This window comes from Aspergillus pseudotamarii, assembly GCF_009193445.1.
Source record: "Aspergillus pseudotamarii strain CBS 117625 unplaced genomic scaffold BDV38scaffold_85, whole genome shotgun sequence".
In the NCBI taxonomy this organism is placed as follows: Eukaryota; Fungi; Ascomycota; class Eurotiomycetes; order Eurotiales; family Aspergillaceae; genus Aspergillus; species Aspergillus pseudotamarii.
In genome coordinates this window covers 218-25,718 of record NW_022475099.1, presented here as the reverse complement: position 1 = coordinate 25,718, position 25,501 = coordinate 218, and the positions used below count along the sequence as shown (strand labels likewise).

General features: G+C 46.9%; 6 protein-coding genes across 6 annotated transcripts; 3 read left to right on the top strand and 3 right to left on the bottom strand.

Annotated features, from left to right (window-relative positions):
* Positions 1-10,819: 10,819 nt before the first annotated feature.
* On the top strand, positions 10,820-12,504 carry BDV38DRAFT_212090 (alpha/beta hydrolase). Its single transcript, XM_032052632.1, has one exon. It carries the CDS (start codon positions 11,067-11,069, stop codon positions 12,036-12,038), a length of 972 nt encoding a protein of 323 aa, XP_031908394.1. The 5' UTR covers positions 10,820-11,066; the 3' UTR covers positions 12,039-12,504.
* Positions 12,287-14,144, top strand: BDV38DRAFT_212144 (3-keto-steroid reductase). The gene is made up of 2 exons (XM_032052634.1): positions 12,287-12,601; positions 12,691-14,144. The coding sequence occupies exons 1-2, from the start codon at positions 12,534-12,536 to the stop codon at positions 13,988-13,990; spliced, it is 1,368 nt and encodes a 455-aa protein (XP_031908393.1). The 5' UTR covers positions 12,287-12,533; the 3' UTR covers positions 13,991-14,144.
* A 485-nt stretch (positions 14,145-14,629) lies between these two features.
* BDV38DRAFT_212106 (mannose-1-phosphate guanyltransferase) lies at positions 14,630-16,246 on the bottom strand. Its single transcript, XM_032052633.1, has 5 exons — positions 16,071-16,246; positions 15,969-16,012; positions 15,734-15,880; positions 14,788-15,664; positions 14,630-14,735 (listed from the first exon to the last, which is right to left on the bottom strand). The coding sequence occupies exons 1-5, from the start codon at positions 16,075-16,077 to the stop codon at positions 14,716-14,718; spliced, it is 1,095 nt and encodes a 364-aa protein (XP_031908392.1). The 5' UTR covers positions 16,078-16,246; the 3' UTR covers positions 14,630-14,715.
* A 509-nt stretch (positions 16,247-16,755) lies between these two features.
* On the bottom strand, positions 16,756-18,823 carry BDV38DRAFT_261370 (uncharacterized protein). Its single transcript, XM_032056017.1, has one exon. The coding sequence runs from the start codon at positions 18,230-18,232 to the stop codon at positions 17,141-17,143; it is 1,092 nt and encodes a 363-aa protein (XP_031908391.1). The 5' UTR covers positions 18,233-18,823; the 3' UTR covers positions 16,756-17,140.
* Positions 18,824-19,003: 180 nt separating this feature from the next.
* On the top strand, positions 19,004-21,684 carry BDV38DRAFT_287813 (i-AAA protease YME1; the record flags this gene model as incomplete). The annotated part of the gene is made up of 5 exons (XM_032060944.1): positions 19,004-19,033; positions 19,097-19,234; positions 19,318-19,432; positions 19,498-21,224; positions 21,277-21,684. 5 exons carry the CDS (start codon positions 19,004-19,006, stop codon positions 21,682-21,684), a joined length of 2,418 nt encoding a protein of 805 aa, XP_031908390.1.
* Positions 21,685-22,689: 1,005 nt separating this feature from the next.
* BDV38DRAFT_212051 (glycerol kinase) lies at positions 22,690-25,144 on the bottom strand. The gene is made up of 4 exons (XM_032052631.1): positions 24,423-25,144; positions 23,365-24,359; positions 23,141-23,307; positions 22,690-23,076 (listed from the first exon to the last, which is right to left on the bottom strand). The coding sequence occupies exons 1-4, from the start codon at positions 24,692-24,694 to the stop codon at positions 22,813-22,815; spliced, it is 1,698 nt and encodes a 565-aa protein (XP_031908389.1). The 5' UTR covers positions 24,695-25,144; the 3' UTR covers positions 22,690-22,812.
* Between the last annotated feature and the right edge of the window lie 357 nt (positions 25,145-25,501).

The window sequence follows — 25,501 nt, the reverse complement described above, 5'->3', positions numbered from 1 at the left end:
AAAAAAAAAAAAAAAAAAAAAAAAAAAAAAAAAAATTTTGAAAAAGCAAAAACGGAAATTTAGAAAATCGAAAAGAAATGATAAATACTAATAATAATAGTCACGATAATAAGCTGTCGGGATCGGTGGAGTCGTCCTGCGACGGTGATACAGACAAACGTCGGTCCAAATGTCGTTCCAGTCCGGTATGGAGACGACGACTAGAAGTAAAAATAAACTAGATAACGAAGCCAGAGAAGACGATGAAACGGGATTAAAATACAAAAATATGAGAAAAGGAAATGAGGCAATAACTCTCGGCCATGAAAAGTAAAAAGAATGAAATGAAAAGCGAAAAAAATAGGAGCTGTCAGCACTTAGGCTCTGGCGACACCTCCTTTTTTTTTTGTTTTCCCTTTCTTTTTCTGCCTCTTTCTCTTGTGAATGAGATTTTCTGCGTTCTGTAATTTAAATGGTGCATAGTACGGAGTACATACATACTCCTTGGATGCGTACCTCGAGAATCCATGTCCCTACCTACACTTCGTGTTCACTCTTCGTACCGTACGGAGATACAGCTTGGAAGACTTTGAAAATGAACGAAAGCCAGAAAGGGAATGGAATTGAGCCTGACATCTTTTCAAGCCAATCCACATATCAATCTAAACTTGTTTTTATAAAGCATTACCAGACAAAAGAACGGACAAAGTAACAAGGCTAGACACCTTGTGGGGGCATACTGTACATCAGTACATGCTTACAAATGTACGGAGTATGTACAATACACTGATCTGGAGGATTGATCCGACCTATTGTTAGAGACTACCCTAGAATAGTTAGGATGCTAGAGGAGCAATATAATAAGTGTGTTGGTTTACAGATACCCTTGAAATACGATCGATATTAGTAGGTACTATCAGGGTACCAGGATTGCTAAGAAAAAAGACATTTGGAAGGTATCTCCTTTAAAAAAACGAAAAAGAAAGAAAGAAAAGAAAAGGGAAAAGAAAAATGAGTTGAAAAAAATAAAAAAATAAAAATAAAAATAAAAATTGACAGCAGGCATTTTTTGGGTCTGGCTTGTCGATAACAGCTGGGGTAAAGACTAGTCTGAGGTTTGTTGCCCACCGACTGAACACTCTTCCGCTCAAGATTATTTGGAGAGGGGAACGGAGAGCCCCACTCCAGCTGCCTGTGCCTTGGGCTCTAGATTAGAGGCTTGGCCAATCATTGCCGACTGGGCGTACAGCCTTTTCCTTGGAAAAATTTCCGCTAGCCTATAGATAGTTTAGTATCCTGCACGGTGGGATCCCACATTGTTGATGCGACAGTATTAATTGGTATTATATACGCACTCTCAGATAATTTGGTCCTTATGAGAAGTCCAGCGGTGGGCGTGTGAGAGGGAAACGTCCCAGAGTTAGGGTATTGGCAGATGGTTGCTCTATCCTTTACTAGTTCAGAGCTATCATCAGGCGCCTTATCAGGAAAGCTCTCGGAGCCGACCGACCGATACCCGTGGGTATAAATTATGGAGGCGAGCTATAAAAGGGTTGTGGTCCCTCCTCCCTTAGTAGTACTACTAGTAGAAGTCCTCGGCACCCCTAACTCAAAAGGAAATTCTAATCTAATGCCCCATCTTTTACAGGGGCTATTCTTCGGGTGTACCAGGTTACTACCCGTCGGTGTTCTCCTCTAAGGTTGGGTTACCCAGTACTACCCTCTCTTTAAGAGCTTCCGGTTGTACCACCCACGGAGAATTCAAGTATGATTGGGTTACGGGCTAGCTAGTAGGAACTAATTTAGACCCAGAGTTTTCCGTATTACAATTACGATCGCCACCACTAGGGTATGGACGGTTGACAAGCGCCTGTCAGAGCCCAGGTGGAAGCGACGGACTGAGGCAGACCCTGGTACATACCTATAGTAGGCAAACGACCCGATACAAGGAGGGCGTCGACAGGACGGTGAGCGAATTAGAAGAGGAGTGACTGGAAAACAGAGTTAAGAATGCAGAAAGGAAAATCATAAGTAAGGGATACACTTTAATAGCGAGAGAGCAATACGGAGTGCATCCGAATGTTCATACCTCATTGGATGTGCATGTACAAGTAGTACTTGAGGAGGAAGACCACTGAATAAGTAACTGCATCGTTCTCACCTAGTAAGAATCACCTTTGGGGGAAGTAAGATTTCCATCTCCTCTCCCCCCGAAATAGTCCCGCCTTGTTATTACCGTCGTTGCCGGGAAGTACGTACATACGTATGTATGTATGTATGTATGTATGTACTAGGTACTAGGTACTAGTACGCTACTAGAGATGTTCGCTACCTTGTGCTAGATCTCAAGGCTGTTTCAATGTATACTGGAGATCAGATTGTGATACCCATAGGAACTCTGTACTCCGTACGATGGTGTGATCCCAGGAATTGACCATCAAATTGAAACTCAAATCCCGAGAGAGTTGTAACGAAGCCATTTATCATTCATTCATCCTTTCATCCTTTCCTAGAGGTCGCATCAGATGCATCAGTTCCTTAGCTCCAACCCCCACGTGGTTGATTTCAAGATGCAATCAGACGGTTATACCTCCACCCGATGGCATGAGGGGAAGGAAGATAAGTGCAATCTAGAGTCAAGGCCGTCCACTTACTGAGGGGTCACAATTGTCGTAATTCAAGGGACAATCAAACATAGGATGATCACTGCATGGTGTTTCCAGCTCCGGTGAACGTGCTGGACGCCGAACCCAGCATTCATCGCATATCCGTGGCTTTCGATTTTACCCACATGGTTCAGTAGCCAGTCAGTTAGTTACTACAACACCATGTCCCCATTCAGACCCATACCTGTGCTATTAGTTACCGACGTCAGCGGAAGGATTAGTAAGAGAGTAAAAAAATAATAATAAATAAATAAATTATAAAAAAAAAAAAGGCCCATGAGGCTTTAAATCCTATCTGGGGTGAATTGTAGATCTCAATATTAGCGATGGGATACGTAAGGGTGGGAAGAGCAAATGCATGACGGTGGAGACTGAGAATCGTACTCAAGCGGCTTTTAGCGACCTTTCCACCAAACTAGCTTTGACTGGAGACCATGGTTTGGTTAAACCGGGATCGTAGAATCTTGAGCATGAAGGGTCGTAATCCGTCTCCACTGAAAGGATTGAGATCCTTTTGATAGATCAGTCATCCTGGGGAATTAGACTTTCGTCTCTCGAGATTCCAGTCATTACTAACTTGGTGAAATGACACTCAGGGAGGATTTCTTTTTTTGCGGGATAATTTTCCTATAAACATTTTCTTTCTTTCTTTCCTCCTTTTCCGCTTCCGTCGTGCTTTTTCTGGGCCTCAGACTAGCACGTACGGAGTATGTACATATATATATATGCTCGCATCTGTATGTATGTATGTATAGAGTACTTGTGTAGCTGTTCATACTATAGGTTCCCTAGATGATCTTCTTCCTAGCGTACCATTCTTCTCCTTCCTTAGCTTAACCACCGCTCCTGATAGATACGATATCCTCGGGAAAGCCCAAGAACCAAGAATAAAGTCTTATACGAGGTGATAGAAAATAAATATTGAAACCATCATCGCAACGTGGACAGCTACAATTATCGTGGGTACCTGTAAGTTCCCAAAATGGCTCCCCCAAGTGGAAAGAATCTGCCCCTACACAGTACCGTACGCTCGGCCTTTGAAGATCACCTGTGACTCTTCTTTCGAATTATATCTTATGATAGGCTATCTGATTTACCTGTAGGTACCATATTGTTCTCCTCTTTGTATGCAGCAATAGGTTAGGCCAACCCAAGTTAATACGCCGATACTGCACGTTGTATGACACTATCACGGTTCTCCACATATCACTACACGTTCCAGATCAATGTAGACCTTCATGGGATTCATGTTAAGTTTACCTTACTCTGTACTCTGCGTCACATTGTCTGCTTTTGCGAGTTATTGGGATTCAAGTATAGTCTCCTCTCAATGAAATGACTCTCATCCTTTCGGATCCACGTCACTAGTGACATGGTATGTCTGCTATCTACCGAAACATCTAGAAAATTGTAAAGTGTAAACTGTAGACTGTAAAGTAGATAAAAGAAAATCAAAGGAATACGAATGGCGTGACAATCGCACACATGATAGAACTAAACCTGGCGTTGGGCATAGGCGGCGGTGGATCCAACACGTTAGTGCGCTCCTAGTTTACCCTCATCCACTTGTCGCCAACTGGCGCAGCTGCTGATAAACAAGAACTAAAACAGAATAGAAATAACCAGGTGTGGGAATAGGGAATACATGCCGCCAGGCTGACTATAACGTCATTGTGCTGCGACTGGTACAGCTTTTTCCTCCTTAAGTTACACCCAACGACCTGGTCATTGGTTCTCTTGCAGCCCACTGCAATGCATAGCTTTGGGGAGGGGAGGGAAAAGGGTCATGTGTCAGATCAAAACCCTGACATGAAGTCTGTTGCCCCTCGTATTATTCAAATTGCCATGATTATTGCCAATAGTATGTACTTCGTGTTCTGCCTATCAACGCGGTCGAAGGGGTTTGGCTGCTGCCACACTCTTTCCAACAGTCTGGTAGCGAGTCTGACATGGATCAAAGAGAGATTCGTAATGGTTCGATCGTATGAGGGGATTTGGAGCTGCGGGCGATGGATACGCGCGTGGCCCAGAAACCCCAAGGCCAGAAACCAACAATCAACGTGGATTATGAACGGAGGATAGCTCTCTATCTACTAGCTAGCTAATGTATCTTTAGTAATGGTGTCGCCAAGTCGACGAAGTTACCTGACCGATTTACTGACCATCGCACTAGTGGGTTTAGCCTGGGTTCCCAAGTCCAGCCCCAGACTTTTTCCACTCATGTTTTTGTTTAGAATAGGAAAGGATCCGTCAGAATCCAGGGATTCTGACGGTCAAATGCTAGATGATTTACAGATGTTAGGAAAGGAAACAATATCCTCTACTCTTGACTCGTTTATCATCCTTCTTCCATCCCGTCTCTTCTTTGGGTCTTATCGATTGAAACCGGGCGTCATTGGCTGCATATTCGAGTAACAGGCACAGGTGAGTTGAACCTCCCATACCCCGCATCGCTTTCTCTTTTGAATTCGGTCGTTCAAAATAGGATGAGGGGTGGCTTTAGTTTTCCCTTGTCACACGCGGAAACGGGAAAGGAATGAAGCGATCCATTCATCGAGTGCCGTAGCCCATCACTAGATCCAATTCTCCTGCACGTCGACCCCCAGGGTACCTTACCACTTTTCTTGGTGGAAGTAGGAACAGAGATACCATGCAGCCAGCTTGCAAGCTAATGGGAAGTGACAGCGGAGTACCGCAATCAGTTTCTCTCCGCAGCAGATGCGCATATGACTCGCAGTACTTTTCCCGCAAGTCGATTAGGCCCTTGATGGACCTTGTTCTCTATTTGCGACTACTGCATTATAGGTTTCAAATCACAGAATCATGTGTCCCTTGGCATTAGAACGAGTTAGGATTTCAGTCTTGCCGCGGCATTGTCCACGGATCGTAGGATTACTCCGCCCTTGAAACCAGCCCATTGCTTCATCGTGCATAAGGCCGGGGGTGGAGAGAGAAACTAAGCAATGGAGAGGTATGCCTTATGCTTTGGCGGTGTTAAGACATACATACATACATACGTGTGCTCCATGCAACGTTCGATAGGGCGGCGTCCAGAAAGAAAATCTCCGATTTGCATGGTTTCCGTCGCACTCACACTACTAGTAGTACTCTAGTCAAAACGGCTCGGGTGGGCTTGTGAGGGGGGTTAGACGATTGCATAGTTACTTATTTTTAAATTAACGATCGGATGATAAAATAGGTACGATGGATCGAAAAAAAAAAAAAAAAAAAAAAAAAAAAAAAAAAAAAGAAAAAAAAAAAAAAAAAAAAAAAAAAAGCAAGAAAGAAAGAAAGAAAGAAATGGACGGCAGGAAGAAAGACATAAATTGGCCCTATGGAGCCAAGAGTGGGATCACACGCCATCGAATCCTGTACCTTGTGGCTGTTAATCGAGAAACCATGACCGTAGCCGTAATTCTCATCATCTGCCTTCATTAGTTCCTTTGAATGAAAGATTCAACCTCAAACACCGAATACCACCGAAGAATTGTCGGTGAGTAAGTGGACAAGTATCCATGAAAGCACGTGGGCTTTTCTTTTTATTTTCTTTTCCACTTTATCTTATTCCTTCTGATTTTCCCCGAAGTTCTTCAAATTTCATTGTCTATAGTAATCATCGAGAGCGCGGGGGGAGAATGTTTGGTACAAATCTCCAGCATTGTGGTAGGTAACCTTTTTTGTTTTGGCCCCCTTGCAGCCACGGAATTTCACGGAAAAAAAAAAAATCAAGGTTGACTAGTAATTGAATTGAGGCATTTGAGGCTCCATCTTGAGTCAGTTAGTCAAGTGTAATTTCGATTTTCCTCTTTCGTTTTGTTCCTTTTCTCCTCTTTCCCCCATATCTCCTCTCTCGGCTTGCCCCAGTCTGATTGGTTTCTTAGTGCTGATATCAGTCATGACCGAGCTTCGTAAAGAGAGAAACTCAAACGACTTTCAAATACGTAGCTAAATTACAAACAAGACCGCATTTCGTTTGACAGCCAGACTAACCAAGCCTACTAAGTTTCTTAGCGATAGCCATGAACTCGTGCTGACATGGATCTTCCTTCGGAGTGGCTGTGTTCCATCCAGCTATTTATTCTCTATGCACGTATCCTCGCTTCTATGCTGACGGGCTTACTGATCGATGGCCAGACTTCCTTGGTTTCCTTCTTGCTCGTTCGAAGTAGATATTGCATTGGCAGATTGGCTTTTGATAATGACTACCAGCAGTTCGTAGAGTTCTTCGTCTCTGGTTTTAAATCTAATTTTATTTTATTTTTTTCATTTTCCCTCTTTTTGTCTGTTGCTGTCTGGATCTTTACTTCGTGAAGACCTCGTGGACAGCGGCAGAGGTAGATTGACGTAGTAATATGTAGATTTTTGGGGGACCGCAATACAGTCCGTAGGACTTGGTCTTGTTCCAACCCAGGACATGAATTCAGTCATATGTAAACCCTTGAGCATATTTATTTATGCACTGTACTGTGTATTAAGTCATCAGTCGGAATAATACGATGTGGTTTATACACTATCCAATCCACTCTGGCTGCTCCCAGTATATGTAGAATACTATAGCCGGGGATCCATTCATATCACCCAATGTTTCAAGAGTTATCCTTGTGCTGCGCTAACACCTCTGTAGGAGGAGCTCTAGCAGCGATTTGTGCTCAGAGATCTTCGCTGTTAAGCGCGATTACTGACAGGCATTAGATACAATATTATTAACCGGCATTCGTTCCCCCGTATAGCAAAACTGTCTTAACTGTCGGTACATCGCTCAGGGGACTGACGCTACTATAACTTTTGTATTATTATCAGGGTAGAGCTGCATATGGCTTGCTAGGAGCGAATTATAGGCTTAGGCATCTGATATTGTGGTGTGCTGAATGTCACAGTAGCAAATGTTTGCCTCTCCTGTTTCATGGTAACATGGAAGGGAAGCCATACAACATGGTTAAGCATTCTCAAGTGACCCGTAGTTATTGCGAACCGGGCCTTAATTGCTGGAGGTATCCCGAGTAGACGCAATCTAACTCTTTCAGTCCGCAGCTGCAGATAGGAGAAGATGCATGCAGGGATGGCCATCACCGACGCGTTTAGAGCATGTGGAAACTTCGATGATCTCGAGACCAGGTATATACAGGAGACTACTTTCTTTGCACATCCGGACCTGGATAGTAGGAGGTACCTTGCTCAATAATGAGAACATTGTTGTTGAGCTATATACCGCTGCTATCCCGGCCATTCTTGCCATGCCGCTGTTTTATTACGACGACACTATGTGTTGTTCCGCGGTAAGAATGACCCGAGAAGTAGTTTCTCGTGTTGATCTTCTCATTCCCTGGTGATTTGTTCTGGTGTTGCCCATAACATGCTTTCTTACCGCCCTTTTGTTACGACTTTAGTAACTACATTATACATGGCTTGGCTATCATTTTTGAACTTCGCGCTCAGTGCTAGCAACTCCATAGCCAACTGGTCTTTCGCTAAGTGGCCCCTTTGATTGTCGGCATGTGTTAATGTATCTTTAGTTGCGACTATGCTGTAGTAGTCAATAGTTTCAATTTGCTCTATTGCATCAAATATACTATATGTACTGATTATGGCTGGGAAGTGTTAACATTCACTCCACTACAGGTTTATAGTCAAATATCCTTACTCAACTTCGATTTAGTCACCTAACAGGCTGACACTAATATACTTATAAGCTAAGAATCTCCCCCAGCCCGCCATTTTACTCTACTAGATGCATAACATACCTATAAAGCAATCCTTTCCCAGGGGCTTTCCTTGGTTTCCCTATAGCACATAGAAGATAACGTCAGCCTGGATGGGCTAGTGGTATGATTCGCGCTCCAGTGATAGACATTCATTGATTTGATGTTCATGCCAAAGTATGCGAGCGGTTCCAAGCCTTACCTGGGTTATATATCTGCCTCTACATCTTTGGATATATATATATATGTATGTATGTATGTATACTCACAGCGATAGCAATTGTTAGTGAGACACGGCAGACATGGATTTCTTGACACTATGAGCACAGCTGTATAGAGAGGTTTTGACAATCTATACCATAACTGACGCTCTACATACGAAGTGACCCTGAATCGAGGAGGACCTCTGCTGCTCTGCGAGCCGCGGTTGAGCTGTATAAATTCCTCACCACTGCCAAGCAGATCACCGTTGAGGCCTCCAGTCTTCTTGTGTAACAGGACAGAAAAGGCGGTATGATGGCCAACGTTGTCCTACAGCTTCTGCATGCAGATTCCCAGCTATCATACATAACTAGACAGATACATTGTATAATCGCTTGGGTGGCCTAGAGGTATAATCCTCACTTTGGGGCTGGCCTAATACAGTACATATGCAAGAGGTCCGCCGGTTGGGCTATTCTTCATTTTTGTTTGTGTTTGCACCACTCTTTCAGTAAACCAATCACTTTAAACTAGGTTATTAGTTAGTTGCTTCAATAGTGAGTATGGTTCTTCTACCTTTCAATATGTTTTATCAGTGAAGCTTGCTGTATGATAAGGAAGCCTAGACCACTTGCAGAAGTAATGTTTGTTTTGCACTAATACTGTCGGTATACATCAGTCAACCACATGAATAGCGGACTCCATATCTCAGCTGTGCAGCTAAAGTCACGGGATTTCTTCTGTAATTTACTCTCTGGGTTCGTTCACAAACAGAATCAGTTTCTTTCACAACCTGGAATTTTCAGTATGTTTCCTCATTGTACCTCAGCATTTCTTCCAACCACTGAGAAGTACGTACATACACACATGTTTAGTTTCAAGCCTTACATCCCAGAGAGTCCAGCATAACAGCTATGGTCATTATCCCAGTCGATTCCGTGATCAATCGTGGCTAAGTGACCCTTCGGTTACTCAGACACACTCGAGGGCAACGCCACAGAGCCTTGCATCACTCTAAATGAAGGATCTAAGAATCGAAAGCCACAAGATCTGTCCTGAAGTTTCAAAATGGGTTCGCCGGGGGCGCTCCATTACCTCATAATCTGGAGGGGCTAATACTTTCGGTCAGGGAAATTTGTTCGACTCTGGACCATGGAAGGTCACAGTTGATTAAAGTCTGATATCGAGGTGCCATTTTTGCTCCTTAACTTGCTGGGAATGGCACTCAAAAGACGCTTTCTTACGTTTCGGTCCAGGCTTCTGGAAGAGTTATTTGGCCCTTCAGGAGACGAGTAGGTGGCTTCTGGGCTAGGCCCGAACGCGTGCTATTACCGTTATGAGAAGGGTTTGATCCTAGCAGAACCGGAGCTATTCATCTATGACTAGACCCCTTCCCCCAGTTTACAAATACTGACTGGCCTCATTTTCCAACAGATGCGTGACCAGAGTATCCGATAATGCAAACAGAATAAGTGTATTCCCAAGTGGAAAAACAACTATCAGGATATGTTTTAGGATGTTTTGATTAAGCAGATTCCCCAAGCGATGAGCAAATGTCTCGGAGACAAGGACGATCAACCTAAGAGGCGCATGACTTAAACAACTTGCTACAGGCCTTGTTCGGTAAAACAGCTCACCCCGAAGTATACCAAATTGTGAGTAATTCAGCAACAAATGCAATGATCATCGAGAACGGCAACTCTCAATATCGCCTAGCTATTAAACTTGAGCAATCGCTAGACCTTTGAACAGGACGGCGAGTCAGGAGTACCGTGGGATCTTTGGGAGAGATTGTGGAATTGGTGAGACAAACCCCTTGGTATGGGTTCCGAGCCTGACGAAAGCTCACACGATTCTACACAAGTGTACGGCATCTACCTCAATTATCGTCCCTTCCTCAAGACAATTTATAGGCTTTACTAACGACTAATTCGTACATAGCTTGTTGCCTGACACAGCTGCTACAACACCGCGGCGTGAATCCATATGCCCTGAGAGCGCCACTATAACGCAAACAGACGAAAGCGCCAACTAGATCCATATGGTCAAGTCAAAATAATTGATGCCAAGTCGCAACCAGCAATCGATAACATCATACATTCTCATCTTTCGCTTCAACCATAGATCCTGACCCTATATGTGAGCGTCTTATAGTGATAAACAGCGGAAGGATTACAGCAGAATGTTCGAAAATCTCCGAGTCGGTTTGATTGTGGCTGCTTATGTGACATTACCCAAAGTGTACTAGCCACGGAGACTTTCGCCTACAGTTAGTCAAATCTCATCTAACTATGCGGATACACTTTCGGGATGCGGAGTTTCTATGGAATTCTCTGTTGGATCAGTCACCATGGATTGTTCCTACATAAAGCTTGGGGGAGGATGGAATACAAAGACAGAGCTTCAAGTCATCGCATCGTACATGTCACCAAAACAACCATTACAGTTCGATTCAGAGTGCGATTAAGCTCCTTCCCTTTTGCAGCATAAAGACCTTTTGTATCTATACATCAACCCAGGCATGTCTTCTCAAATTCCGCGACCTGCGCTCAATTTAGAGCTTACCCAGGTGCATAAAGCCCTCCCAAAGATTGGGATGAGCACCAAAGAAGAGCTCGAATCTTACCGTCAATTTTTAGGATCGTCCTTCTCACTGGAGGATGCGATCCGAGGCAGAGAGGATGTGCTCTCTTACGAAGAACGAGACATACCAGGGCCAGCCGGACCGATGAGGGCTACGATATTTCGTCCAAAGAACGAGACCCGGCGGATAGAAGAGACACCAGGAGTCCTTTGCATGCATGGAGGTGGGCTGGTCAGTGGGAATCGCTTTGTGGGTGTCATCGGCATGTTGGACTGGGTCCAGGCTCTCGGTGCTACCCTTGTGACTGCCGAATACCGCCTCGCTCCTGAGCATCCCCAGCCCGCAGCGCTGGAGGACAGTTATGCAGCCCTCCAGTGGATGAGCAAGCACTCTACAGCACTTGGATTCAACCCGCGCAAATTGGTTGTATGTGGTGGCTCGGCAGGCGGGAATCTCGCTGCGGGGGTTACGTTACTGGCTCGCGACCGATCGGGACCTGAAGTCTGCGCTCAAGTACTGATGTATCCGTTACTCGACGATAGTAACCAGGGCCAATCTGTACAGCAATTTGGTGACATCGCTCCCTGGACTGGGTCGAACACTATTGATGCCTTGAGATACGCTCTTGGCGAGAATCACGAGCATGCTGATATGTATACCGTTCCTTCGCGCGCTACGAACCTCTACAGCTTGCCGCCCACATTCATTGACGTTGGCGAGGCGGACGCATTCCGTGACGAAGATGTGGCTTATGCTGCGAACTTGTGGAAGTCTGGTGTATCCACTGAGTTGCATGTATGGCCTGGTTGCTGGCATGGTTTCGATGCATTTGTGCCAGATGCGCCTATTAGTCTGCAGGCGGGGGCTGTCCGTCTGAATTGGCTCAAAAAAGTGCTCGAAAGTTCCTGATAGAGTTATCAATATGAATACTTACGCATTTGATGGGGCTGTGGCGATATCCTTCCCTTAATTTTAACTATATATAGCTTCCATGTGCCCAGCATTGTTCTCCTGTACTCTTTACTTGAATAGATCACTTGCTACATGTTTATGGAACCTGACCTGTATAAAAATCAGCTAGACAGGAGTGAGGTTCGTATCTCTCCCTACCAAAGACGACAAGAAGTTTATTTTAAGTCTAACTTGATCGTACTATCAACTCATTCGCTATTCCCCCTCACACTGATCATATACTCGAAATTTGGAACCTTACGTTGAAGCTACACACAGTTTTGGCCAACTGAAAAGGGATTAGCCAATCAATCCAGGCACACATAAGGTTAGGGAACTAATCCCGCTTAGGCCTAGAGCACGGGAACAACATCCCATGAATGTCAATTACTAGTCTCCATCCTTGATCAAATCTTCCTCCCCGACGGACGCCAAATCAACAATTGGCCCATCATGTTCAATTACGGAACCGACGAGGATCTCCAGGAAAAGGTCTATATCCTTGTCACCGGTGCAAACAGGTACCGCACTCCTCTATCCTCAAGTCCCAACTAATCTCCCGCACAAATCAACCCCTATATTATGTTCAGCTTTCTAACTCGGTCTACAGTGGTCTTGGATTCTCGATATGCTGCCGTCTAGTCGATGAATTCCTCAGCTCCCCTCAACGTACAAACCAATCGTTAACCGTCATCTTCACCACCCGAAGCCCCAAGAAAGGAAATGATACTCTCCGCCGCCTCCAGGACCATCTCCGCAAAACCTCCGCAACACCCTCCCCCACCAGAAGGGTAACCTTCATCCCGGAGAGCGTAGACCTAAACAACCTCGTCTCCGTCCGCGCGCTCTCCCGCTGCCTGAATGATGAGTACCCCAAACTCGACGCCATCATGCTCAATGCCGGCATCGGGGGCTGGTCAGCCCTGAATTGGCCGCGAGCCGTCTGGGGCGTCCTCACCGACCTTGTCCACGAAGTCTCCTGGCCCTCATACAAGATCGCACCCGTTGGCATGGTAACAGACTATCAGACCACGACGCTAGCAACCCAAGAGCCGCGCCTGGGCTCCGTCTTCTGCGCAAACGTCTTCGGTCACTACATGCTAGCGCACAATGTCATGCCCCTGCTGCGACGGTCAGGACAACCCCACGGCCCCGGCCGTGTCATTTGGGTCTCCAGCCTAGAAGCCACGGTGAAGTTGTTCGACGTCGACGATATTCAGGGTCTTCAGACCACGGCGCCCTACGAATCTTCCAAGGCGTTGACCGACATATTGGCGCTGACGGCCGATCTACCCAGTACCAAGCCCTTCGTGAAGGGTTTCTACTCCGTCGACGATAACAGGACTTATAATAGTGGATTTGGGAGACCTAGAATCACTAATGACGATAACTCGGCCCCAAATATGTACCTCTCTCACCCCGGAATCTGTGGCACGGGTATCATCCCGCTCTCCTGGCCGCTCTTTTACTCAATGCTTGCCATCTGCTTTTTTGCCCGGTTACTAGGGTCCCCATGGCATACGGTGTCGACTTATCTAGGTGCCTGTGCTCCTGTGTGGCTAGCGTTGTCTGCTCAGTCCGTCTTGGACACGGCTGAGTCGCTGTACCGGCAGAATGGTGGCGGTAGGGCGAAATGGGGTTCCTCTACCAACAGGCTCGGCAAGGATAATGCGGCATCTACCGAAGTTGACGGGTGGGGGTATGGTGGTGTCGTTGGTCCCGCTATTGTGGATGAGGATCGGTTGCGTCGGCGGAAAAGAGGCGCGGTGGACCTTACAGCGGAAGACAAAGAGGAGTTTGAAGAGCTGGGGAGAAAGTGCTGGCAGAAAATGGAGGAGTTGAGAATTGAGTGGGATAAAATTCTTGATCTGGATGAAGTAAGCCCTGATGATTTCGGTCTGGGATTCTAATGTCGCATAAAAATCGCATCTCGGGTTGTATATTATACGGTAGATACCATGTCAATCTTCGCATATGTGATTTTTGTACAAGGCGCAGGACGTTCGCTAGTTCTTTGTCAGAAATGCACAAATGCACTGTATTCTTTTTTTCCCCTGATTCTGCCTCCCATATTTACATTCCTTAACCCCGTGTCCACATACATCATTAGAATCCGATAAAGTATTAGCCCACTATCCCCCAAGCAGATACGGTGCAACGAGGAAAGCACAAACGTGTTCGCAAGATTGAAATAAAGAAACACAACATTGAATGGTCTCAGAGAGCAATGTCCAACAAGATAGAATATAAAAAGAAAAGATTCGGCGCAAGGCAGTCGACGGGTCGGCAGCAACACGTATAGTGAAGAAACATAAGAAGCATGATTACTAAAATTCTGTAGAGGGCAGCGCTTTCGCCATCAAGGCATTCAGCGTTTGCGTACAGTGGAGCAGGATAAGGAAATGGAATAAAAGATTTATGCAAGAAGGGGGAAGGTAAATAGAAAGGTGTCAGGACCGCCATGTATTCCAAAAATTGGTCGTGACCTTGACCAAGAAATCCTGGCAGGCTCAGGCCTGGTTGAAATCAATTGAAGTAAAACAAACCGACTCCGGTTCTATGCATCGGGCGGCTTCGAGGTGTAGGCGACTGGAAGCAAAGTATTTGAGGACATGTCGACATGAGAAGAGGGGTTTTACATAATGATGGCGGGAACTGGTAGAAAAGGTCAGAATTAACACGTTAGAAAAGCGAAGTGACTACTTACCATCAACGTTCTGCTTGATGCTCTTATGAGGAAGGATGGATCCACCATTAACATAGACTTCGTCTGCGATAGTAACGTCGTCACCCAGCACGGTAACATTCTCCAGACGAGCCCATCGACCTACGGAGCTATTCCATCCGACAATGGTTGACTTAACCCAGGCATGATCCTTGACCTTGCTGTTCTCTAAAAGCACGCAACGCTGCAGACGGACTCCATCACCGACCACAACGTTGGGGCCAATGACTACATTGGGACCAATGCGGCAGTTCTTGCCAATCTTGGCAGAGGGGTCAACCATAACATTGCCACCATACACGTAGGGTTCGGAGTTGGGTGCGAGCAGCTTGGAATTGCGCTTGGCAAGGGAAGTGAGGTATAGACACGTGCCGCTGAGGAAGTCCTTAGGTTGCCCAACATCCATCCAGAAACCCTCCAGGTCAAAGGAGTGGAGCTGACCGTCCTTGCAAATAGCAGGGAATGTCTCCTGCTCAATGGAGGTCGGGCGCAGCTCAATGCGATTCAGCACACTAGGGTTCATAATGTAGATACCGGCATTGATACGGTTGCCAACGAATTCAACAGGCTTTTCGACAAAGCGGTCGATGCGCGAGGGGTGGTTGGGCTTGTGAACAACGACACCATACTTGGAGGGCTCGTCGACCTTAGTAACAACAATGGTACCTTCGTCACCATGGTTCTTATGGAACTCAGCCAGCTCCTTAAAAGGATAGTCGCAGATGACATCGGAGTTTAGAACAAAAAATGGAGAGTCGTCCTTGCCCAAAATCTTCTCCGCTAATTTCAGGGGACCGGCCGTGCCCAGGGGTTCTGATTCGACGGAGAACTCGATTCTGACATTGTATTGTTCCTCATACTAGTTGGGGTAAGCATGAGCATGGGGGCTGACATTAATTTTTTTTTTTTTTTGTTTTCGCGGACAAACCTTCTTGAGGGCCGAAACCATGACATCCGGACGGTAGTTAACAGCTAGGACAATATCCGTGACACCAGCAGCAGCCAAGCTCTCGACTTGGTGCAGAATCATAGGACGGTTCCCAAATTCCACCAGGGGTTTGGGAAGGGTCAATGTCTAGTTAAGCGATCATATATGTCAGTATGGGTTCGTAGGCAGCCAGTATGTTCTACGTCACGATCGTCGGCGGGGGGAAGTTGCTCACCAACGGACGGAGACGGGTACCAAACCCTCCGACAAGAATGAGAGCTGCAATGAAATGAAATTAGCAAAGAGGAGTGGATACTGTACTGAGAAGAGCACATACCCTTCATGACTATATAATGGGACGAAGTTAAGAGAGAGAAGTGTTAATATGGTGGTATATTGTAGGAACCGGCGGCGACGGTTGTTTTGAACGAGTGACCGAGGGATAAGGGGGGGTAAAAGCGAAAGGAGGGGGGAGAAAAAGAATTAGATTGCAATCCTGCACGAGGGAGAGAACGATGACAGCGTAAAGTGAAGATGGGGACTGAGATCAATCGGTCGAGGGAACGGCCGTTGACAGATCGAACGATGTCAACCAGAAGAAGGAAGGAAAAGGAGGAGGAGAGGAAAATAAAGATCAATTATAACAAGCAATGAACACCTGGCGGTTGGAGGCCCAGCATGTATGTATGAGAGATGTACCTGTATTAGATGCACATGGTTTAGGGGGTGCCGGACATGGTATGGTAAGGTATCAGGTACCACCAAGAAAAGAGGTCCTCCTTTGCACGTTTGCAGCCAGCGCCACAATGCACCGTCCCCGACGAATTACAGTACAGTATTGCCGGTACAGCCTCTGGGCCTAGATCTCATTCGGGAAGTCGGATCAGGTGCTTCGTGGGGCCATTACTCCATACACCCCCTAAATTTAAAGGAACATCCTGTAAGGGAGCAGAAGTTCTTACACAACATAATTAAAAAAAAAAAAAAAAGAAAAGGAGGCATCCATTCAAATTTATACTGGATGACAGAGTTGCATTGACGGGAATTGGTCGCGGCTTCCTTACAGGAAGTACCTTCTTTTTTCTTTTCTTTTTTATGTCGACCATGATGCTTATACTGTAGATGAATGCATATGCGAATAAACTTTATTAACATCCTGCACTCTTACCCCCTACTACTAGTACACGACTATGATTTCCTTAGCGTTGCACTCAATGTGATAGGTACAACTGCGAAGAGTAAGTAGTATGTACTACGGGGTATTCGGAGTCGGGATTCCGTCCCTGTATCTCCTGATCAGTTATCAAAAATCAAGTTTAAAATGTGCGCTCATAGTGATCGTTCTGTAACCTTACCTTCAGGTATGTTAAATACATACATAACCTCTTTCTACAGAGTTGTTTCTAATTATAACCTCAACGAATCCTCTTGCGTATCTGGAGGTAAAGTCGGTCCACGTTTCGTGGGTTTCCTTGCGTCACCGCCTGCTGAATCCGTCGTGGTGCTCACGAAGCGTCTGATCCAGTCGCGCACCTTTCTTGCTTTCACCCGCAGTAGTTCATCGTTCTTGGCTGTCGTATCATGATTCATGAGACTCCTTGCACTGTACATACCACCCGCATCTGTTACGTCGATCCACTGTCGATGGAGTAGATCGATTTTGGTGGTCCCTTTCCTGAGACTCTGCCCGTAAACCCGTTCCCGGAAGGTGCTCAATCCTACCATGCGCAACAACACAATGTCTCGCGGCCGCAAAGTCTCCAGCATTTGGCGAAGCTCATGGCTCTCGTCATGATGATCTGGGCCGATCCTTTGTTCCATGGGGGGCAGCCAAAAAGTAACTCCGAACCCGCTTCTTGTGTCATCTCCCACGACCATTTCGATAAGGTCTAGTTCGTTCTTCCATCGCCGCGTTACAATGCGACGCGGTGGTCGAATTGTAACAATTCCGACGATGAGATTCACCGTCATAGTTTGTGGCACGATGGACGTCAAGAATGCAGCGCTCGGAACGTTTTGAAGATCTGTAATACCTCCTTGGATGGGCAACTCAAAGCCAAGGGATTCTTCTGTTGCGATAGAAGTTCCTGTGCTGTCGACCCATACGCCACTTTCTTTCATGGAATCCCCGAGATGGACGCCCGGGGCAGTAATCTCAGACGTCTCATGAACGGTGAAAGAATGGTCGTAAAACTGGGTGAGAGTTGAATCATCTGCGGCAGTTGATAAGCCCCTAGGCGTTACAAGATCTTGAATCGTAAAGAAGCGAGCGCCTTTATCTATACCTAATCCCAGGTTTTCGCCAAGTGCCACCGGAGATCTTTCATCTTGTAATAGCCTCCATTTTACAGGATCAGGATCTGTGAAAGACCAATCGTCTCCACTGTGAGTATCCGAACTATGAAATGGAGGGATGGGCGCCGTGAGAAGCTCATCTTCGTTCCACTGGAGGCTTCGTATTGTGGGGGCTCCCATGAGAAAAATGACCTTTCTAGACATAGTTGTAGGGATAAAACTGGAAAGATGACCATCAATCAACGAATAGCAGCAGTGTTATGGGTGTTCTGCGCCTCGAATGGCGGTGCTTTGTTTCTGTAGATGACGAACTCGCCAGACGTGAATAGATTCCAGCCGATGAATGACGGGAACATTGAGAGCAGGAGTATTAAGTCTTTGTTATATGTCTGAACACCGCAGGGTTTGTGGTACTAAATAAACATTGACATAGTTTGTGATGACGAGGACGGTCTATGATGTCCGGTGGTTCAGAAGGAACCGATCTGAACCATGGATTGCTGCCAAACAGATCTTCATGATTTTACGATACTGTAACACGGATTTCTCCGAATAACAAGCATGACAACATTCGAATCGAAAGGACAAATCCTGCGATTTTGAAAAAGGATACACAATATATTAGGTCACCATATGACGCCAAAGTTGCTTTACTGTGTAGAAGACCCGTCGTGCCTGAGGCATGTGGATCCCACGTGACTCAGTTCCCCCTACGGCCGAGCATTTGAGTCGAAGTGGCAATGTTCCGCCGGGCGAATTTCGCCGCCGCATCCACCGATGAAGATGCCATCATCGTTATTGTTCACCCATCCGACGTTCTTATCTAGCCATCACCTGCTCCTGATCTGATCAGTGATGGCATTTGCGTTCACGAAGAGATAACTGTTAACCGCATATCGCCTAGTCTTTGTTCTCTCATATATCTCCGAGGGGTAGATCCTGCTCCGCGGCCCTGCGCCGCGCCTTCGGTCTACCATGGCCTTTCAACTTCCGATTCCTAAGCCTGTAAGCACCACCTGTTTTCGTGCTTGTTGGAATCGTTTGTCTAACTCTTCGACTGCCAACCAGAATCTTTCGGCTGCGACATCAGATATCTGGCCTTCGATGTCGAAGCTTCTCAATGCGCCTTGGAAGAACGTCGAGCGCAACCCTGCTACCTCCGGTCCTGCCGCCTCCCAGGGCCTCTTTCAACGCACGGCTGAGGAAGTAAGTTTCAGCGGCATACCAGCGGCATACCTTTTAGGGATTATTTAGCGTTTGATGACTGGAGTTTACTGACGATGCTGTAGGGGTCAAATCATGTTTCGCTGCCGGAGTTTCTCGACACGGTGCCCTCCGAAGCCTTGAGGCCGGGGACATGCAACAAACCTGCGCACCATCTCTGGTCTCGTTCTTTCTCCAAAGGTAAGCCTCATTATTCCCTTGTAGTACTTCCGATGAAATTCTCTAATACGGTGGGCTTTTGTCAGAATCTACACTTTGGACTGCGCCATCTCTTGTCTCTCGTCAGCTCCCCTCGTCGTCAATTCGCTCCTACTCTACATGGACATCATTGGACCGTCTCCGCCACGTGCCTAGTGCTATAGGGATTTCAAGGTTGCAGCAGCAGCGTTTCATATTTGGAGGACCATCCCACGGTTTATTGGCGCAGAAAGAGAAAACTGCGAATAGCAACCCCAATAGTGCAAACGCCCAAAATGCTTTCTATCAGGCCCTTCTTCGAGCCAATATGCCAGCAATTGTTGTTGAACGGTATAAAAGTGGTCATTTTGCTACCAATGCGCTTTCGGAAGCGATTTATCTTAAGGCCTTACAACGTGTCGGTGGAACCGATGCCGCTGCATTATCGGCCGCGGCGTCGGCCCAAGTTGGTAACTCAAATCTGAACTCTGAACAACTCCAAGCTATCGGACAGGCTGTTGCGGCTCAGAACCACGGCGGTAATGTCGGTGTGTCGACAAAGGCAAACGGCACCGGTGCCAAAGAGGCTCCACTATATGTCGTTGTGGAGGAGTCGCTAGGTAGCGCCGTATTCCGATGGGTCAAGTTCTTGTTATATTTTGGCTTCTTCACGTACATGTCTCTGGTCTTGGTTACTATCCTTGTGGAAACTACCGGTGTTCTTAAGAATATCAAGGGTCCTCAGAACAACGAAGCTCAGCCTCAGCAACAGACCGTCCGATTCACCGATGTGCATGGTTGCGACGAAGCTAAGGAAGAACTCCAGGAGCTGGTTGAATTCTTGCTGAACCCAGAACGATTTTCCTCTCTTGGTGGCAAGTTACCGAAGGGCGTGCTTCTTGTTGGCCCTCCTGGTACCGGAAAGACGCTGCTGGCCCGTGCCGTGGCAGGCGAAGCTGGTGTACCTTTCTTCTACATGTCTGGTTCAGAGTTCGATGAAGTGTACGTTGGTGTCGGTGCCAAGCGTGTCCGTGAACTGTTCACCCAAGCACGAAGCAAGGCACCCGCCATCATCTTCATTGATGAGCTAGATGCCATAGGTGCGAAAAGGAACGAAAGGGATGCGGCCTATGTCAAACAGACACTGAACCAGCTTCTCACGGAACTTGACGGATTCTCGCAGACCAGTGGAGTGATCATCATCGCCGCAACAAACTACCCTCAATTGCTTGACAAGGCATTGACTCGACCCGGTCGATTTGATCGACGTGTGGTTGTTGATCTTCCTGATGTGCGGGGCCGTATGGATATCCTCAGACACCACATGAAAGAGGTCCAAATCAGCACGGATGTTGATGTTGCTGTCATTGCGCGCGGTACCCCTGGTTTTTCTGGTGCTGACCTGGAGAATCTCGTCAACCAGGCTGCCATCTTCGCAAGCAGGAACAAACAGGCAAAGGTTGGCCCGAGGGACTTTGACTGGGCTAAGGACAAAATTATGATGGGTGCAGAAGCTCGCAGCCGGGTTATCCAAGACAAGGACAAGCTTCTTACCGCGTATCACGAGGCCGGTCACGCTCTGGTTGCTTACTTTTCGCCCTCTTCGACGCCACTTTACAAGATTACCATCGTCCCTCGCGGGATGGCTTTGGGCGTGACCCATTTCTTGCCTGAGATGGATACAGTTTCCAGGAACTATACTGAATACTTGTCTGACATCGACGTTTCCATGGGCGGCAAGGCAGCAGAGGAGCTTATATTTGGGCCTGACAAGGTCACTAGCGGCATCTCAGCGGTAAGTTTCTCGCGGTCTTCATAATTTGGGACTATTCGCTAATCATCTGTAGGATATTCAACAAGCCACGGAGACGGCTTTCACTCTGATAACCCGTTTTGGGTACTCCAAAAAACTCGGAAATGTTGACCTTTCCACCAACTATGACAGCTTGTCCTCTGAGACTAAGCAGGAGATCGAAGGCGAAGTTCGACGCCTTGTCGAGGAAGCCCGCATGCGCGCTACGAACATTCTGACCGAAAAGCGCCATGAGTTGGAATTGCTGACCAAGGCGTTGATTGAGTACGAAACATTGACCAAAGAGGAGATGGAAAAGGTGTTGAAGGGCGAGAAGCTCGAGAAGTTGGAATCGAGAGCAGCGGCGCCACTCAAACTGCCCGAGGCCCTACAGGCGGCCAGGTTGAACCCGTCCACCTCGGCTGAAGGGCCGCCGACGTCGACTGCGTCGGATGTCAATTAAGCGGCTTCTCGATTCATCATCCTCCTAGCTTACAGGGAAACCCTCCCCTTTCCTTTTTTTTCTCTATAACTCCTCTCCGTTTGTCGATTGTTAAATGCATCAAGGATGAAGATTTTTCTTGTTGGGTGCTTTCATGGACCAATTTCTTGGACCGTTATATTATTCTTAGTGTATCCGGTGTTAATTCCTGCGTTTTCTTTTCTTCATTTTTCCTACTCGTCTCTGTTCCTGATATCTATCCTTGATGGAATACTAAATAACCGTGCATATGACATATGGCATATGGGGTTTGGGAGGTGAGCGACGGCAAGCGAATGATTTGGCTGTATTGTAGTGTACATACATGGGTATCAATGAGAAACTGTATGCCAACCTCATGTTCTATATTCGATCCATCCTACCTAGCTAAGTATATCCAGCCGTGCTGATGAAAGGATACCGGGCCTCCTTTAGAGCCATATGGCTACAGCCCTGGTCGATGCCTTATTTTCAAAGGTGCATCGAATGGGCGGAGGAATAATTGAATTACTAGTAGGAAGGGCAAGAAAAAGTCCAATGAGATTATTTACAGGTGGAAAGAGGGGAACTGCTGTTGACAGGTGACTTTGACCACCTGACTCACCCGGTCGTTAGGCAAAGCAGGAACGACGACTGGTCCACGGTAGTAGTAGTACATGCCTATCAAGATCGGCTGTAGGGTCACCCCCACCCTGCCTTGTCGATATTCATGCACAGCCAGCTGTGTGCTAATATCATATGATGCATGAGATCTTCGCCTAGTATAAACACCTTGAACCAACCCCTGCGTAGTACACAGTATTGTTCTTACCGATGAAGAAATACCTTTGGCTAATTTGTCGTTCGTCCTCGGAACCATATTCATTCGACTCAAAAGAATGATGGCAAGGTTAGCCTGGTTATATATGCATTGAATTTCTAAATATTTACCAGAACTATCTGATGTAATGATCGGGTATCCAAAAAGACACTCCACCGCCGAGTTGGCCCGTACCCAAAACCCCAAGACATGGAAATCAAAAAGAACATAAAGACAACGCTAAATCGCAAATCGCATCCCAGAATTATGTATATAGATGGGTCTCGTTTGTCGCTTGTGTATGTATGTAATCATTCCTCCTCTGCCTCATCAGCTGGGTCCGTCCAGCCTCGAGACATCTCGACTGCTTTGCTCCATCGCTTATACAGCTTCGAGCTCTGAGCGGCGGAAATATGGGGCTGGAATGTTGTGCGATTGGCGCGGTTCATGTTCTTGAGCTCGCTGAAATCCTTCCAGATATCAATGGCGAATGCCGCCGCGATTGCGGCACCTAGAGCGGTGGTTTCGTGCATCGCTGGCCGTTCAACAGGGATCTGGATAATATCTGCCTGAGTCTGAGGGAAGAAGTTAATTTCCCGCCTCTTTTTTTTTTGGGAAAGTAAACTAAGTGCGACATACCTGCATGCAAATATCGGAATTACTCATACCGCCATCGACGGCGAGTTCGGACAATGCGTGTCCGCTGTCCATCTCCATGGCATCGAGGATTGCTTTAGTTTGGAAGCAGGCAGCTTCCATGGTGGCACGAGCAATGTGTCCACGCTGCGTGTGCTGAGTGATTCCGACTAGACCAACATTAGTACTGATTCTGTACAACTGTTTCTGACACGGCAGTGACTCACATATAGTTCCCTTAGCGTCATCAATCCAGTACGGCGCAAACAGACCACTGAACGCGGTGACAAACACACAGCCTCCGCTGTCTGGAACCGTTGCTGCCACTTCACTCACTTTCCGCGAATCACGGAAGAAACCCATGTTGTTCATCAGGAAGGAAACACCACTTCCGGCCACAGCCACACTACCTTCAAGCGCATAAACGGCTTTCCGATGCTTACCCAACTGGAATCCAACTGTGCTGAGCAAGCCATGTTTAGAAATGACGGGCTCCTCACCAACGTTGTAAAGAAGGAAGCATCCTGTGCCATATGTGTTCTTCGCTGTTCCAGGTGTGAAGGCACAATGACCGACTAATGCCGCAGACTGGTCGCCAAGGCAGCTGGTGATCGGGACACCATCAAGCGGTCCCCCCCTGACCCATCCATATCCGTCTGGGTCGGATGATGGGAGAATTTTAGGAAGTCTAATCTTCGCCCTGTCAATGCCGAAGAAATTTAACAAATTATCGTCATAATCAAGCGTTTTCAGGTTCATGAACATCGTTCTTGATGCGTTCGTCACATCAGTCACCAGGACGTTTCCCTCCGGACCACCGTTCAGGTTATACATGAGCCACGTATCAACAGTGCCGAAGGCGAGCCTTCCTTCATCATATGCCTTCTTGACTTCCGGTAGGTTCCGAAGCATCCATACTAAGGTGACAGAGGAGGGGTAAGTCGAAAGGGGAAACCCGCAGATGTTCTTCAACTCATCCGCTCCGGGTTGGGCCTTCAGCTCTCGAACGAGACCCTTGGTCCTGGTGTCGGGCCACGCGATAGCGTTATGCAGCGGCTCGCCGGTCTCCCAATCCCAAACAAGCGTCGTCTCTCGTTGACTGGTGACACCGATGGCTTCGATCTCTGATGGTGAGTGGCCAAGAGCCATGAAAGACTTCATCGCCTCCTCGATACATGTGTAAACCGAATCCACCAAGTCGAAAGGGTCTTGTTCGTGCCATCTACACGAAGGGTTTCAAGTCAGAGGGGAGAATATCGTGCAGTCAATGGAGGCAGCCACTTACCCTGAATGCTCGTGGATCTGACGGAACTCCATTTGATATTTGGCGACAGGGACACCAGTGCAGTCAAAGATGATAAAGCGGGAGCTCGTGGTGCCGGTGTCAATGGCACCAATGAACCGGTCCTTCAAGCTGTCGCCATGACGATTTTCATTTGGCTGCAGGAGAGAACGATTGCCGTCATGTGTTTGGTAGGCGTGAATGTCAATATAAGGCTGCTCCTCTTGTTCATCGACAAGAGAGTCGAGGTCGGACATATCAAAAGGGTTCCTCATTGTGATAAGAGTATTTTGTTTTCCTTTTCTTTCTCACGTTGGTGACACAAAAGATTTATCTTCTCTCGTTGACCTTTATAAAATCGAGAGAAATTGGGCCAAAGAGGACGGGGTGGCGGGAATATGAGGATTGATTGGTGCAAAAAATAGTGAGGGTTCGAGATTGGGGTGGGAGAGTTTTACGTCCCTAATCCGGTACTTAAAAAGCGGAAGAGGGGAAAAAGAATAAGTGGGAGGGAGAGAAATGATGGAATTGGACTACGAAAGCAAGTCGGGGCGCGCGGCGGGGTTGATAATGATACAAGTCCAAGTTTGCCCAGAATCGAAAAGGCGGATGATGACGTACAAGTGACCGGAAGTCGGGTGGAGTGAGGGAGGAAAAAAAAAAAAAAGTCACAGAAATAGTAAGTAAGTAGTAATCAGCCGCGAAGATCTGGAGAAAAGTAAAAAAGAAGTCTTGGTGGTTCGGAGGTGGAAGTGCAAGTGAAACTGGATTGGAAGATCGGAGGGAGGTATGAGGTCACTGAATGGGTGCGCTTTAGTGGAGTGGCGAGAGTGAGGAAAACGTTGGGAGGAGGAGAGGGAAGGGAGGAAGAGAAGAAGAATTAGGATCACTCAAAAGAAACAACAAGAGGGAAAACGGAGACTCTTTATCCAGCACGGTGGATCTTTCCCAGCGCGGAGGTTAAGGATTACTATTAGGTGTGCATAAGCTTGGGGATTATCCCTCCATTTTGAATTTTTTACCCCGTGATCTCTTTTAGGTCCCTGTAGTCTGTACCTGTTGTGCAGGTCCCCTACTACTAC